Source organism: Acomys russatus, chromosome 24 (genome assembly GCF_903995435.1).
Source record: "Acomys russatus chromosome 24, mAcoRus1.1, whole genome shotgun sequence".
NCBI classification, from domain to species: domain Eukaryota; kingdom Metazoa; phylum Chordata; class Mammalia; order Rodentia; family Muridae; genus Acomys; species Acomys russatus.
The window spans coordinates 50,994,307-51,009,954 of NC_067160.1; the positions used below are offsets into that span (position 1 = coordinate 50,994,307).

Genomic DNA, 15,648 nt, shown 5'->3' on the forward strand with positions numbered 1-15,648 from the left:
GCGTCCTCCTCCCGGGGCTACTTTTTGGAGCCCATGAGCTGCTGCCCACAAAGCAGCTGGCATGGAGTAGGCACAGGAGAAGGCTGAGTTCTGTTCCCCTGCCTCCTCCTGGCTGCGTCTGCCTCGGCTTCAACTCTAGCCAGATGGAGGCTGGGAAAGAGGGACTGAGGCGCTCCCTGCCCAGAGGGGCGGAGAGGAGGGCAGTTCTGCTCTGCTGAGCTCTAACTGGCTACCAGTCACTTGGGCTACCCTGTGCTACATTCTCTCCTGGGCAGAATAACAGTGGTTGGCGGGGGGGGGGGGGGGGGGTAGCACTGGCTGCTCTTCCAGAGGTCCTGAGTTCAATTCCCGGCACCCACATGGCAGCTCACAATTGTCTATAACTCCAGTTCCAGGGGACCCAACATGCTCACACAGACATACATGTAGACAAAACGCCAATGCAAATAAAATAAATAAGTTATTTTAAAAAACAAAACAAAAACCTGTGGCTGGGGATTTTCTGTTGGCTCAGAATCAACACGGTATATAGTTGGACACCTGAGGAGTTGCTGGTCTAGCCCCTTGGTGGCCTGGAGCACTGACTGACTCAGGGGACCCCCCTCCACTTAGGGACTTAATGTTCTCTGTAAGACGCTGTGGGGCCTGCCTGCCCTTTGAGGGGATTTTGTGTCACCTAATAGCAAGACAGGTACTCCCTGGGTGGGAAGGCAGCTGCCCTGAGACTTGACCCTCTTCCGATCCCCAACTCATTACAGGGACTTCTTGCCCCGAGGATCTGGCATCGTCACCCGGCGTCCCCTGGTCCTGCAGCTGGTTAATTCTACCACAGGTTTGTGTCTTCTGTGTCCTCCGTCAGCAGCCAGGCGTGGTCTCTCCCCAAGGTGTGAAGGCCAGCCTTACCTACTGAAGCGGTTTGCAGAGTGACTTTAAGCAAGGTCCTCCTCCCCTCCTTGGGGCTCGATCTAGACAGTGGGTATAAAGCGACAAGGATCGCTGTGTTTGGAGGTAAAGGTTGGATTAGGGGAGACCGGCGCCACTAGGTGGGCTCCCTAGGTCTGATGCCTCCTCCCCTTCCCCTGCCGGCTTTTGGAGCAGAATATGCCGAGTTTCTGCACTGCAAGGGGAAAAAATTCACCGACTTCGAAGAGGTGCGCCTGGAGATCGAGGCTGAGACCGACCGGGTAACCGGCACCAACAAGGGCATTTCGCCAGTGCCCATCAACCTGCGCGTCTACTCGCCCCACGGTGAGTAGACCTGGTCCCGCCCCCTTCTTCTGAACTCTTTGTCCAGCCACGACCCCTGAGTCAGTTTTCTGGCCCCACATTTCTCATACTTGTTGAGCGCTGTGGTCCTTCAGGTCCACCTGCCTAACCCCTCCCACTCTTGGCGATGCTCGCCAGTAGATGCCCTTTAAGTCGGACCCAGTTCTTTAACCCCGCCCACTCGACCACGCCCCACCGTGAGCCCGCCCTCTTTGCCTCTCTGTCCAGTGCTGAACTTGACTCTAGTGGACCTGCCTGGAATGACCAAAGTCCCCGTTGGGGACCAACCTCCTGACATCGAGTTCCAGATCCGGGACATGCTTATGCAGTTCGTCACTAAGGAGAACTGCCTTATCCTGGCTGTGTCCCCTGCCAACTCGGACCTGGCCAACTCTGATGCCCTCAAGATCGCGAAGGAGGTGGACCCCCAGGGTAGGTTCCTGCCTGGCAGCTGATGCACAAGCCGCAGCAGTAGTCTAGTTTTAGTGTAGGGGTCTCTCTGGAGAGACTAAGTAGAACCTTCAGAGTCATTTCAGCTGGGTGTAGTGGAACCTCACCTTAAAAGGTAGAAGGTTCAGGAATTGAGGCCAGTACTAGCTACATGACAAGTTGGAGGACAGCCTGGGTTTACATGAGATCCTGTCTCAAAAAGCTAAAAAGAAGCCTTCAAGGTGTCTCTGTGGGAAAGGTCCTTGTTGCCAATGATGCCATGAGTTTGAGTCCTGGAATCCATGTGGACAAAGGGGAGAACTGACCCCTGACCCCTGCACGTTGTCTTCTGACGCCCACCTGTTTGTGGTTGCATGGGCACACCCACATTCATACATAAGTAAATAAGCAAATATGATATTTAAAGCCCCACCCCAAAGAAACATTTTAGCCAGGTTGGGGATGTAACTCAGGGCTAGGGTTCTTACATATAGCATCGTGTGTTAAAACATCATTTTGGCCCAACATGGTGGCGCACACCTTTAATCCCAGCACTCAGGAGGCAGAAGCAGGTGGATCACTGTGAGTTTGAGGCCAGCCTGGTCTACAAAGTGAGTCCAGGACAGCCAAGGCTACACAAAGAAACCCTGTCTCGAAAAACCAAAACCAAAACCAAAACAAAAAACAACAACAGACATCACTTTGGCCAGGTGTGGTGGCGCATGCCTTTAATCACAGCACTTGGGAGGTGAAGGCAAGCACATCTCAGAGTTCAAGGCCAGCCTGGTTTTCAGAGTGAGTTCCAGGACATCCAGGGCTATACAGAGAAACCCTGTCTCAAAAACAAAACAAAACAAAACAAAAAAACTATAAAACATGATTTTGGAGCTGGGCGTGGTGGCGCATGTCTTTAATCCCAGCACTCGGGGTAGGGGGCCAGAGGCAGGTAGATGGCTGTGAGTTCGAGGCCAGCCTGGTCTACAAAGCGAGTCCAAGATAGCCAAGGCCACACAGTGAAGCTTTGTCTAGAAAAAAACAAAAACTAAACAACAACAACAACAACGAACCCATGATTTTGGCACCAGTATAGTAGCGCACAGTCAGGCTCCCATCTCTCAGGAGATGGAAGCACAAAGATTATGAATTCAAGGTCAGGCCAGGCTATATCTCTCAAATTTTTTACAAAATAATTTAAAAGTTATTTTGTTAGTGTGGATGTTTTGCTGGCATGATGTCACTTGCCTGAGGAGAGTCCAGAAGATAGCATTGGATCCCTTGAAACTGTTACAGGCAGTTGTGAGCTGCCATGTGGTTGCTGGGAACTAAACTGGGATCTTCTGGAAGAGCAGCCAGTGCTCTTAACCACAGAGCCATCTCTCCAGCCCTTATATGTGTCAAGCTTGAAGCCAGCCTGAGCTTCCTAGGCAGAACCTCTCACAAAGAAATGGCAGGAAAACAATTGTTTTGGCTACTTTGGATCATGAAAGAGGAGCAGCTGAGTGGGGTGAGGGAGTGGACAGAGGATGAAGGAATAACGTGGAAGATTCGAGATTGCATGAACCCGCCCCCCCCCCCCCCCGTCCCCGAGTGAGGGCTGGAACTGCCGTGACAGTTCTCCCATGGTCACTTCCCAGGTCAGCGCACCATTGGCGTCATCACCAAGCTGGACCTGATGGACGAGGGCACCGACGCCCGGGACGTGTTGGAGAACAAGCTGCTCCCTCTGCGCAGAGGTAGGCAGACACTGCCCCGCCTTCTCATCCCCCTTGCCGGGAAGGCTGGCTGCCCCTGACCTCGGCCCCGGTCCACAGGCTACATTGGCGTGGTGAACCGGAGCCAGAAGGACATAGATGGCAAAAAGGACATCACAGCCGCCTTGGCTGCGGAACGCAAATTCTTCCTTTCCCACCCGTCCTACCGCCACTTGGCTGACCGCATGGGCACACCCTACCTGCAGAAGGTCCTCAACCAGGTAGGGAAGCAGGCCAGGCCAGGGCCTGGGATGTGGAGAGTAATTTCAAGTACATCTTTTCTTGTGTGTGTGTGTGTGTGTGTGTAGTTTAAGTTTTTTTTTTAAAGATTTATTTGTTATGTATACAGTATGCATCAGATCACATTATAGATGGTTGTGAGCCGCCATGTGGTCGCTGGGAATTGAACTCAGGACCTCTGGAAGAGCAGTCAGTGCTCTTAGCCACTGAGCCATCTCTCCAGCCCCCTTAAGTTTTATTTTACTTGATATGTGTGGCTGCTTTGTCTGTGTCTGGTGCCCAAAGAAGTCAGAGAAGGGCGGGCATCAGATCCTGGAGCTGGAGTTAGAGATGGTTGCGAGATGCCATGTGGGCGCTGGGAGTTGAACCCAGGCCGTCCGGAAGCGCAGTCGATGCTCTTAACTGCTGAGCCACCTCTCCAGCCCAGTTTCTCAGTACATCTTAAGGGGGTGACTGACAGAGATTAGCGTCCACTAATAGAGAACAACCTAGACCCAGAGAAGGGAAGCCATTTGTCTCACGGGGAGTGAGTGACAAGGATCTTGCTGATCGTTTCGGTGTGGGACCTGGAAAGGGCTCCCCAGGACTCCCCAGCATGTACAGACGACCAGGATTCTGTGCGGGTGGCGGCACTGACTAGTGGTGACTGCAATGTATTCGGCTGGACATCTTGGTCCTTTTGTCATGATCCAGAGAGGCTGACCCAGAATCCACAAACATTGCTGAAGCTTCCCTGGCATGGTCCCTCCTCTAGGGTGTGGCGTCACAGGCAGTCGAGACCGCCTGAGATCTGGGTTCCAATCCCACCTTCATCACTCACCACCCCCGGGACACTAACTCCCTGACCCACCACTACCTCTAAAAAGAGAATGGTGGTGGCCAGACCCTGTTTCATAGTGCCCCCATGACAGCTCGGGGAGGTAAGGTGTATGGGAACCCAGCCGACTTAAGAACTTGAACTTGAGAGTTTCCTTTAGGTCACTGGAGCCAGAGGATGCAAGGAAGGGTGTCCGCCAGCCTTCCCTGACTAAATGCTTTTGGGTTCTGGTACCTAGAAATACTCAATTGCTCAGTTAGGCAGCATCGAGTATGGGTCCAGATTCCCGCCTTCTGTCAGAAACTGAGTTACAACAGATTAATTCTGATAGCTCATCTCTGTGAGCACCTGGGGAGCTCTAGGCCTGCCAACTGCAGCACTCGGTCTCAGCCTAGGGTTTGTGTCCCCCTTTAGGAGTTAACTGACCTTTTCAGAGGGGTTGCACATCAGATATCCTGCATAGGAGATTTGGAGGGGAGGTTGGTTTTTCTTTCTTTCTTTTTTCTTTGTTGTTGTTGTTGTTGGTTTTCAAGACAGGGTTTCTCTGTGTAGCCTTGGCTGTCCAGGACTCACTCTGTAGACCAGGCTCGCCTCAAACTCACAGCGATCCACCTGCCTTTGCCTCCCGAATGGGGGCGTTAGTTTTTCAAGACAGGGTTTCTCTGTGTAGCCTTGGCTGTCCTGGATGTACTCTGTAGACCAGGCTGGCCTCGAACTCACAGAGCTCCACCTGCCTCTGCCTCCCGAGTGCTGGGATTAAAGGCGTGCGCCACCACCGCCTCCTCGGCTCTGCATAGGAGATAAATAGCAAAATTACAACTGTGAAGTAGCAACAGAAATAATCTTGTGGTTGGGGACATCACAGCATGAGGAACTGTATTAAAGGGTCACAGTGTTAGGGAGGTTGAGAACCACTGCAGCATCCGGCCTGGTCCTCCACAGCTCTGTGCCTCTCACCCCATCCATCTCTTGCTCAGCCTGGCCCAGTGGGCATCTAGGGTTATGACTTTGGCTTTAACCTTCTCCTTACCCGCCACGCCCAGCAACTGACCAACCATATCCGGGACACACTGCCGGGGCTTCGGAACAAACTGCAGAGCCAGCTGCTGTCCATCGAGAAAGAGGTGGATGAATACAAGAACTTCCGACCGGATGACCCAGCGCGCAAGACCAAGGCCCTGCTGCAGTAAGGCTCCTTCTGGCCCCAGTCTCTAGGGCTGAACTACTCTAGCCCCTCCCACCCTCCAGGGCCCAGGGTTCCCTCCTCTCTGCTTCCTCAGGCCACGCCCCTCTCCCACACAGGATGGTCCAGCAGTTTGCAGTGGACTTCGAGAAGCGCATCGAGGGTTCCGGAGACCAGATCGACACTTACGAACTGTCAGGTGGAGCCCGCATTAACCGGATCTTCCATGAACGCTTCCCTTTTGAGCTGGTTAAGGTAGGGAGCCGTAGTTCCAGGCAGGAGGGAGGGCACCCCCCAACCCCCGCCTCTACCTCCTGGTGGCTGGGCTGACCCTGACCAGCCTTCGGTCTGTCCTCCACAGATGGAGTTTGATGAGAAGGAACTCCGAAGGGAGATCAGCTACGCCATCAAGAACATTCATGGCATCAGGCATGTACTGGGACCAGGGCGGGGGGCCGCACACCGTTAGGCAAGGGGCACAGGGCTTGAGGGAGCCTCCACCAGGAAGGGCCTGAGAGTCCTGGTCTTCAGTCCCCCTCAACCTCAACTTTCTGCCTCCTAGCTTAACAGGCTCCAGCTAAGGGATGTAGCTGGGAGGCCTGGGCTACCCCCAGCCTGCAATCCTCTGGTCTCCTTGGCAGCCTCGGGGAGTATGTGCCTGGATGGACGCACTCTCTCTATAGGGCTGGGGACCCCCTCTCTCGAGGGTGCAACAACTCTGCCCAGTGCCACCCAGGTAGCTGAGCAAAGGGTAGGGTCACTGGCTAGGGCCTGGGGCATAGCACCCAGATGCTTTCTATACACATCACTTTATGGTTGGGGGCAGAGGTTCAACTTCCCAGAGCTTCCCAGACTCCCTTTAACCCAGCCTCACCCACTCTACCCACTCTTTGGTGCAGAAAGGAGGGCTAGGAGACAGCTCCCCCCCCCCCCCCCGGTGCTTAGATTCCTCCCTCTCAGGGACCCAGACCCTGAAGAGCACTAAGCTCATCTGCCACCTCTGTAAACAAGACAGCGGAGCCCAGTGCCCCTGTAGGCTCGGCATGAAATTTACAATCTGATAACTGCATTGGCCAAGACGGTGGTCGGTCGTGATGATGATGATGATAGCTCAGTTCCCAGACCGGCTCTTAAGGAGGCCTCAGTTTTGTAATTTCCGGAGTTTGGGGACATAGACCCTTTTGCAGCAACACAAGAGGAAGCAACAGTGGACACTCAAGCAGAACTGTCTGCCCTAAGGATCATTAATGGAGAGCCTCTCATTAGAACTGCCCCCCCCACCCCAACCCATTGACTGGATGGGGACACTGAGGCTCAGAAAGGGTAGTGGGAGGACTCCCCCCCCCCCCGTCCCTGCCCCTGCCCCCCACCCCCACAGGCCAGGGCCAGCCTGTGACACTGTGCCCTTCTCCTGCTTCGGGCGTTCAGAACGGGGCTGTTCACCCCGGACATGGCCTTTGAAACCATTGTGAAAAAGCAGGTGACGAAGATTCGAGAGCCGTGTCTCAAGTGTGTGGACATGGTTATCTCGGAGCTAATCAGCACCGTTAGGCAGTGCACTAAGAAGGTAACAGGCAGCCCTCAGCCAGCCCCCCACCTCAGCCCCGCCCCCCTCAGCCCCATCCCCAGCCCCTCCCTGCACTGCTCAGCCAGTTGCTCCTTCCCCACATATCCCACGCCTCCTGCCTCCTCGGTAGCATGCACAGGCCTCAGCGGGGTGGGGAAGGCAAGGCGACCATGATGCATCCGGACAGGGGAGCCCTCTGAGGGGGGCCTCACCCACACCTTGATCCCCAGAGATCTCCCCTGGCTCAGAAAGAACGGTGTTTAAGGGAGCCCTGGGCCCCTGCCTTGCCCACAGGAGTGGGGTAATTCTCCAGGGCTCTAGGAGGGTCTTGGGGAAGCCAAAGCCTGGGGAATTGTGAGGGGCAAGACCTTCTGGGGTGCTGTGCAGCCAGAGGGGGTACAGCGGGGGCCCAGGACTGGCAGGCACCACATCTCCTTCATCCTCTCCATCTTTCCACTCTCTTTTGGGGACTGTCACTCAGCTACTCACCCCACCTTTTCTTTTCCACATTCAGCTTTCCAGGGACAGAACTTGTCTCCTGCCAGGCAGTCAGCCTCTCAGAACTGCCCAGGAAGGCAGGACTTGGAGGATGATGCTCATTTCTCACGGGGGGTGGGGTGGGGTTGGGTGTCGTGGGGGTGGAAACTGAGGCTCAAGGCCTTGAGTAACTTACCCCGGCGGCCATATCTGGGCAGAGCTGTTGCTGGAAGCTGAGGCTGTGGACTCTAAGTCCAGCGCTCATTGACTCAACCCAGGCCTCCCTTCCTTCCCACCGCTGCCTTGGCCTCTCTCAATCACCGGCCCTCTTTCTGTCTTTCCTGTTCTCTTGCTTCTGTCTTTTGGAGCTGAGTTTCCTACAGGCCCGTTAGGAGAAGAGGCAGGGGATGCCCCTTGAGGAGGAAGGGAGGAGCAGGGGTGGACACGGGGAGGTCAGATCGGGAGGGTCTGGCTGCTGTATCACAGACTGTGCACGCACGGGTGCACTGGGCAGCTGAGCACCTTAGCAGAGGTAGCTCAGTGGGGCCGGCTTTGGAGTCAGACTAAAGCAATTAAAAAACATTCAGAAGCCGAGATTTGCACAAGATGTATGGCCATGTCCTGGGGGGGTCAGGCCCTTAGGAGGACCCAAGGGACACCAGAAAAGAGCAGGCTTGGTCTTGGTATTGTTGAGGTGTGTGGTTTCTAGAGGGCATCCCTAGGGTGGCGAATCTGAGCTGGGAAAGGCTCTCTCAGAACAAGGGTTTGGTCCTTTACACCTTTGGCCATACCCCCAGAGCCCTGGGGGCGGGGGTGCTTGTTGGCACCTGGCAGGTGCCACCCTGGGAGAGGTGGGGGAGGGGGCCGGGTCCCATGCTCACGTTGTCTTCTGTTCTCTCTCTCTCTCTCTCTCTCTCTCTCTCTCTCTCTCTCTCTCTCTCTCTTTCTCTCTCTCTCTCTTTGTTGGTGTCTCTCTCTCTCTCTCTCTCTCTCTTCCCTCCCCATGCCTGTACCATCCTCACCCACCCTTGAGCCTGGCCGCTTGGCTTCCATTCCCATCCTCGCCCCCTCTGCCCACCTGGCTGCTCCCCATCCCGCCCCCTAACCCCCCTCCTCCTCGGGTGCAGGACGGGCCTCTTCACACCTGACCTCGCTTTTGAAGCCACAGTGAAAAAGCAAGTGCAGAAGCTCAAAGAGCCCAGTATCAAGTGTGTGGACATGGTAGTCAGTGAGCTCACGTCCACCATCAGAAAGTGTAGCGAAAAGGTACGGCGGCCGCCTGGGAGGGGCTGGGCCCCCGCCGTCACCCCTTCCCGGTGGCTACGACTTCCCGTGGGCAGAATCATCTGCCAAGCAGATGGTATGGCCTCTTGGATTCCCATTGGGACTCAGGCAGTCACTGGCTTGAGATTTCCCACCGTCTCATCATAATCCTGGGACTACTTTCACTGTCTGCCCCTTGTCCCTCCCAGAAGGGCTATAATCCCACCCCACGTCTCTCCTTTCCAGCGGTAAGGATGACTGTAGAGTGACAACCACAGTGATGGCAGAGAGTGGCGGCTGTTTATTGCCAACTACTATGTGCCCCAGTGGGCTGAGTGCTGGCCTCGCTCTCGGACTTAATTCTCTCAACATTTCTTAAGTGGGTAGCATCATTATCCTTGCTTTACAGGTGACCAAACAGATCTAAGGAAAAGCAGGGTGCGAGTCAGATTTAGGAAGAGATTCCAGGGAGTCAGGGCCTCTTGAGATAGGCGAGCCATCCCAGGACCTCAAAACCAATTTGTCCTAAGGCATCTTGGATCGCTCAGTGGCAGCAGTCTGCATGAGTCAGACATGGGCAGCCTCTTCTGGGGTGTCTGTGACCTTTTTCATGTCTTTTTTCCTATCTGTGCACTTTGGGCCATTTTGAGGATTTCTAGCCAGGTCTCCCAAAGTAGTGCTTGCTTTCAGCATGCAAAAGGGGACCCATTGGCAGTGGAGGCTTTGCAGGAAGGAATTCCCATTCTGTCCCTGCCCCCAGCAGCGGACTGAGCCAGGCTCAGAACTGAAGCCAGCCTAGCCTGAATCTGAAAATGTTCCTCAAGCTGAGGTATAAGTGCAGGGCACACAACTGCATTAACTTCAGGTTTTTCGTTAGCGTCACCCACTTCTTGTCTCTGGGCCCTGTGCTGTACAGGCCCTGTTCTGGGTGCAGAGGCTGGTCCATGGGCCGCTGTCTATTGGGCTCAATCCACAGCATAAGGTTGCCAGGTCCACATAAGGTCTGTGTACCCAGAGTCCTACCGATGGGCACGTAGTGTGCCCCAGTTCTTACTTTGTTGTTGTTGTTGTTTGTTTCTCCTCTCCTCTCTGGCCTTCCCCTCTCACTCCCCCCCCCTTTTATTTATTTGTTTTTGGTTTTTTGTTTGTTTGTTTTGTTTTGAGACATAGCCTCACTCTCTTGCCCAGGCTGGCATAGAATTCACAATGTAGCCCAGGCTAACTTAGACTCCATGGCAGGCCTTCTGTCACAGCCTCCTGCGTGCTAGGAATAAAAGCATAGGCCCCTACACCCGCCTTTAGAAGCTTCTACACTTCCAGGCTGCCCAAGTGGCTTAGTGAGTAAAGCACTCGCTGCGCATGTGTGCCCCCAACACATACCATGTATACACACACACGCACACACACACACACACACACACACACGCACACACACACACAGAGTTAAGAAAAAAAAATAACCAATTTCAAAAACTTTCCTATTTCTACAGAATAATTAATTGGCTTGTGTATTTTAACCATGTGGACACTGAATCCATACATTGCTTTTCTTGTTCTCCACACTCGGGGTAGAATTGTTACCTAGCCTATATAAACATTTTTTTTCTCTGAGACAGGGTTTCTCTGAGTAGCTCTGGCTGTCCTAGAACTCACTCTGAGGATCAGGTTGACCTTGAACTCATAGAGCCCTTGCCTCTGCCTCCCTGAGATTAAAGTCGTGCACCACCCACTACCTGGCGCCACTAAATAGATTTGCTTGACCATTTCCCCGTTGTTGAACATTTAATCTATATATATATATATATATATATATATATATATATATATATATATATATATATATATATAAAAATAAAAGCAGGGGCATGCCTTTAATCCCAGCACTCGGGAGGCAGAGGCAGGAGAATCTCTGTTAGTTCAAGGCTGCCAGCCTGGTCTACAAAGTGCATTCAGGACAGCTAGGACTGTTACACACAGAAACCCTGTCTCAAAAAACCAAACCAAACAAACAAGAAGCAGGAGTTGGGGAGATGGCTCCGTTGGTAACGTGCTTGCCACACAAGCAGGAAGATCCAAGTTCAGATCCCCAGTGCCCACATGCAGCAACACATGTGTGGTCCCAGGGCTGGAAGTCAGCCTGGCAGAGCCCCGGAGTGGGCTGGCTCACTAGTCTAGGTAAATCCTGCCTCCAGGTTTAGTTGGAGATTCCATCTCAGACATAGGGTGGCCAAGGAGCATTGACTTCCAGCCTCCCGGTGCGTATGCCCATGTACGGGGCCACAGACACAAAAAAATCTGCTGGTCATCAGCATCTGTGCGTGTGAAGCCACGTTATGCTTCTTGCTCCTGAGTGGTTTCCTTAGGATAGATTCCTAGAAGACAGACCGCTAGGACACTAACACTCCAAAGCTGCAGGATGCTTTGCTGAGCTGCATTCCCGAGGAAAGCAGTCATCGAGAGTGATTAAAAAAAAAAAAAAACTCTGAAAAGGATCCATATGTCCACCAAGAAGCAATCAATAGCTCAAGTAATGCAGCTACAGTGGAAGACTGAGGCCATTTAAAGGGCAGTTGGGTGTGGTCGTCCGTGCTGCAATCCCAGCTCTGTGGAGCGCAGACAGGAGGGTCACGAGTTCAAGGTCACCCTCCCATACATAGTAAGAGGCCAAGCCTGGGCTACGTGAGACCCTGTCTCAAAAGAAAAGATGCGAGACATGTTTGTGTGCTTCTGCCCACATGTGCCTCTATGATGTAAAGGGAGTGTGGAAAACACGTTGCAGGAAAGAACGTATGTAGCTCTTCGGGGAGGAAATTAGGTGGTGCCGAATACTAAAATCCAAAGCCACATTTACCCAAGACTAACCATTGTTTTGAGAGCGAGAAAGGAACGTGATGTTGTTTTCTGTTTCACATTTATGTCTTTTGTGGTTAATGAGGTGGCAGTTCCTGAGAGCAGAGCAAAGTAGGAAGCTTGCTTCCCAGAGAACACCGATCTTAAGGGAGAGCCATATTTTTGCCATATGATTTAAACTTCAACAGTTATTTTCTTTATATGGCAAAATCCACCTATATTTGTGCTTTTTGTTTATTTATTTTTAAATACCCCTGTTTTGTAAACCACTCTTGACAGAAATTTGGCATTACTCCTCGCCCTGCTGGGATTAGATTATTTATTTATTTATTTATTTATTGAATCTCTGGACACAGCTTAGTGTTCGACGATAGGTTCCCTTAAAAAAGGAAGGGCCTCTTTTGAGGATGAACGCGCTTGGCTAGGTTGGAAAGCGCGCCTGGCTGTGAACTCATGACTTCAGGAGCTCCATCCCTGACCCCTATACTCCTGAGCTCCAGGCGGGCTACTCCACTCAGCCAAGGACCAGGAGAGAAAAAGTCCGTTTTCAAAGCTGGCTGAAAGTCCTGGAAGCACTCCGAGGCAGCCAGAATGGAAAAAGATGCTGCAAGGAGCGGAACTTCTTGAGTGGGCTGAGGCGGCCCTGTCCATATGGGACATGTGGAAAACTTGAGAAATGTAGTCCAGGCGCTTAGTGGGGAGCTGGCCATGCTCTGTGGCAAATCCTTCCCTCCTCCTTCCCAGCCCCCCCCCCCCCCCCACCACGCCCCCGCCCTGGGAGGGAGCCACGGACCACCTCAAAGGCCTGGTAACTGTGACTCAGACCCAAATTTCTGTCCAGACTCAGAGGCTACATTTAAAGAAAAAAAAAAAATTTGCACAAGGTGACCGACCCCTGCAGCCAGCCCCGAGTCTCAGGCTGGTCCTCGAAAGCCACTTGAGCTAGGCTGTCTCAGCTGCTCCCTTGACACAGCCACAGGAAGGTTGGACGTGGGCTTCTCTTGTTTCAAGTCACCCTTTCCTGGACTAGCATCTGGAGCTCTACTTTCTTGCCCTTTTGGGCCCTTCATGTTGCTTGTCCTTAGCGTCAGGCACAGGATGCCTGGCTGTATTCCCACAGGATCCCCTGAGAGTCTTTTTTTTTTTTTTTTAAGAGATTTATTTATTATTTATACAGTATTCTGCCCAAATATGTGCCGGCACACCAGAACTCATTGTAGATGGTTATGAGCCACCATGTAGTTGCTAGGAATTGAACTCAGGACCTTCGGAAGAACAGACAGTGCTCTTCACCTCTGAGCCATCTCTCTAGCCATCCCCTGAGAGTCGTGACCCAGCCTGGGGATGGCGGCGGGTGGGGGGGGGGGCGATGAAGTGGAGGACCAGGAGCTGTCTAACCTAGGGGTTAATGACCCTGGAGGAAGGGCGGTTCTGGTGGGTAGGCTCTCCCTTTCAAAAGTGCACTGAGGAACCCTATCTAACACTGGCTCCAGGCCAGAGGCACGGAGAGTAAAGACATTCATCTTGCATTCATTCCTCATTCCTCCAACATGCTCTCTTTGAGCACTGCTGGTGTCCCGCCCTGCCACAGCTCTTGGGGGACAATTACTACCCAGGTAGTGCAAGAGACTGAGGTAGAACAGGGAGGCCCCCAGACGCAGCTCTCGGCGTTCCATCCAGAAGCCGTGGCATCTATGAGAAGCCACAGAACGGCTGAGCTGAGAACGGCGTTTCTAGGAGTTCAAGGTGACCCTCGGCTACACAGAGTTCAGTGGGCGCTGGGTCTCAGACCTGGGCAGATGTAGCTTGAGATGATGGTGGCGACAGAGGCGGAGCCGATACCGGCTGGCTTACACCAAGTGGGCCTAGGGCCCAGCCAGGCCCCCCGCGGGGTTCTGTTCATGCTGCTAAGACCCTGTCTCTGCATGTCCCCTTGTGTCCTTGCATGCCTGTCCCCTGTAGCTCCTGCATGTCCTGTGGTGTGACTTCTGTTTTCCCCTGGACCTCCTCCTTCCCTCGGCTCTGACAAAGAGGAGCATTGCCTGTCCCCAGCCTGACTCAGGAGGTCAGCTGGCACCATGGGCCCTCCCATTCCCCAGGTTCTCCAGGAGAAGTCTCTGGACGCTGCTCCCTGCTGATTGTCACTCAAAGGCTTTAGGAAAGCAAAGGGGTAGTAACCCTGAGGGTCAGTGAAATTGCCTTGGGAGCCAAGGATGACTCAAAGGCTTCAAGATGGCCACAGTCAAGATGGCGGCCCCTGGCTCTTTGCATAGTTCTCCCCGTGCTTTTTGCCCACTGAAATTGCCCGGGTGGGCCGGTAAAGATGGCCCTGTAACCCGGAAGACTCTTGAACAACTGCCATTTAGGATGCACATGGGTGAAAGGAGCGGCCATGGTTTGGTGCCATCAGCTTCCTGGGGCCCCAAGGGCTCTCTTGTTGGCCTGGTTGGTGTTCCCATGCACCCCTCCCACCCCACGCCCCTGGGTCCCCGCACTCAGGTGGGATCTGGGCGCCTGATGCCCGGGCCCTGTGTGTACGTGGCTCTCTCCCCTCCTGCCCCTTCTCCAGCTTCAGCAATACCCGCGTCTACGGGAGGAGATGGAACGAATCGTGACCACCCACATCCGGGAACGTGAGGGACGCACCAAGGAGCAGGTGAGCCTGTGCTTCCCATCCACTTCCTCTTGTCAAGGGCACGTTCTGGTCTTATTTTCTTATGGGATGATACAGTTGACGTAACGTGGGTCCTTGTAGCCGTTTTGAAGGGCACACAGTTCAGCGATATTGAGCACCCTAACATCCACCACCATCCACAGAAGACTTTGTGTCTTGAAAAGCTGACTCTGGGCTAGCCATCCACAGTCCTCTGCCAGCCACCAGTCTTTCTGTCTTTAGGAATTTATCTAGGTTCCTGTGCTAAGTGAAATCGGACAGTATTTTGATCTTTTGGCGTCTGGCTTATTTTGATTAGCATTAAGGTTTTTCTTTCTTTCTTCCTTTCTTTTCTTTTTCTTTCTTTCTTTCTTTTTTTTTTTTTCTGGTTTTTTGAGACGGGTTTCTCTGTATAGCTTTGGCTGTCCTGGACTCACTTTGTAGACCAGGCTGGCCTCAAACTCACAGGGATCCACCTGCCTCTGCCTCCCGACTACTGGGATTAAAGATATGCACCACCACGGCCCCAGCAAGGTTTTTCTAAAATATTGCAGCATGCCGGAATATTCTGTGGACTATACACTGTATTTTTGTTTATCTATTTTAGTCTTTTCCACCTTAAAATATTTTCTGTGGGCTTGGAGAGACGGCTCAGTGGTTAAGAGCACTGGCTGTTCTCCCAGAGGTCCTGAGATCAATTCCCAGCAAGTATGGCTGGTTCGAAAGGTGGCTCACAACCATCTATAATGAGACCTGGTGCCCTCTTCTGCCATGCAGGTGTACATGCAGATAGAGCACTTCTATACATAAAATACATCAATAAAATCTTTAAAAAATTTTTTCTGTGTATGGGTGTTTTGCCTGTGTGTATGTCTGTTCATCATTTTTGTACCTGGTGCCCAAGAGACCAGAAAATGGTATTGGATTCCCTGGGACTGGTGTTACAGGAGGTCACGAGCTAACGTGTGGGTGCTGGGAATTGAACTCAGGACCTCTGGAAGAGCAGCCAGTACTCTTAACCACTGAGCCATCTCTCCAGCCCCTTTCTGCCATCTTCTGGCTGTTGTGTACAATCCTGCTAATAAATGTGGCTATGCAAATACTCACTCAGGCCCTGCTTGGTGGATTATATAGTAACGATACTACCATGTT

The 15,648-nt window shown here is 52.8% G+C and overlaps 1 protein-coding gene across 6 annotated transcripts in view; it reads left to right on the top strand.

Annotated features, from left to right (window-relative positions):
• Dnm1 (dynamin 1) overlaps positions 1-15,648 on the top strand; it is a 47,358-nt gene that overhangs the window by 11,568 nt on the left and 20,142 nt on the right. For 4 of the 6 annotated variants that reach the window (XM_051166928.1, XM_051166926.1, XM_051166924.1 and 1 more), the window contains exons 2-11: positions 759-832; positions 1,099-1,248; positions 1,495-1,698; positions 3,330-3,428; positions 3,507-3,667; positions 5,547-5,689; positions 5,806-5,941; positions 6,048-6,115; positions 7,115-7,253; positions 14,413-14,499. In XM_051166928.1, coding sequence (XP_051022885.1) covers positions 759-832; positions 1,099-1,248; positions 1,495-1,698; positions 3,330-3,428; positions 3,507-3,667; positions 5,547-5,689; positions 5,806-5,941; positions 6,048-6,115; positions 7,115-7,253; positions 14,413-14,499 — 1,261 coding nt within the window. Of the gene's footprint in view, positions 1-758; positions 833-1,098; positions 1,249-1,494; positions 1,699-3,329; positions 3,429-3,506; positions 3,668-5,546; positions 5,690-5,805; positions 5,942-6,047; positions 6,116-7,114; positions 7,254-8,857; positions 8,997-14,412; positions 14,500-15,648 lie in introns of all 6 variants that reach the window. The other 2 variants (XM_051166923.1, XM_051166927.1) reach the window with 1 other exon arrangement.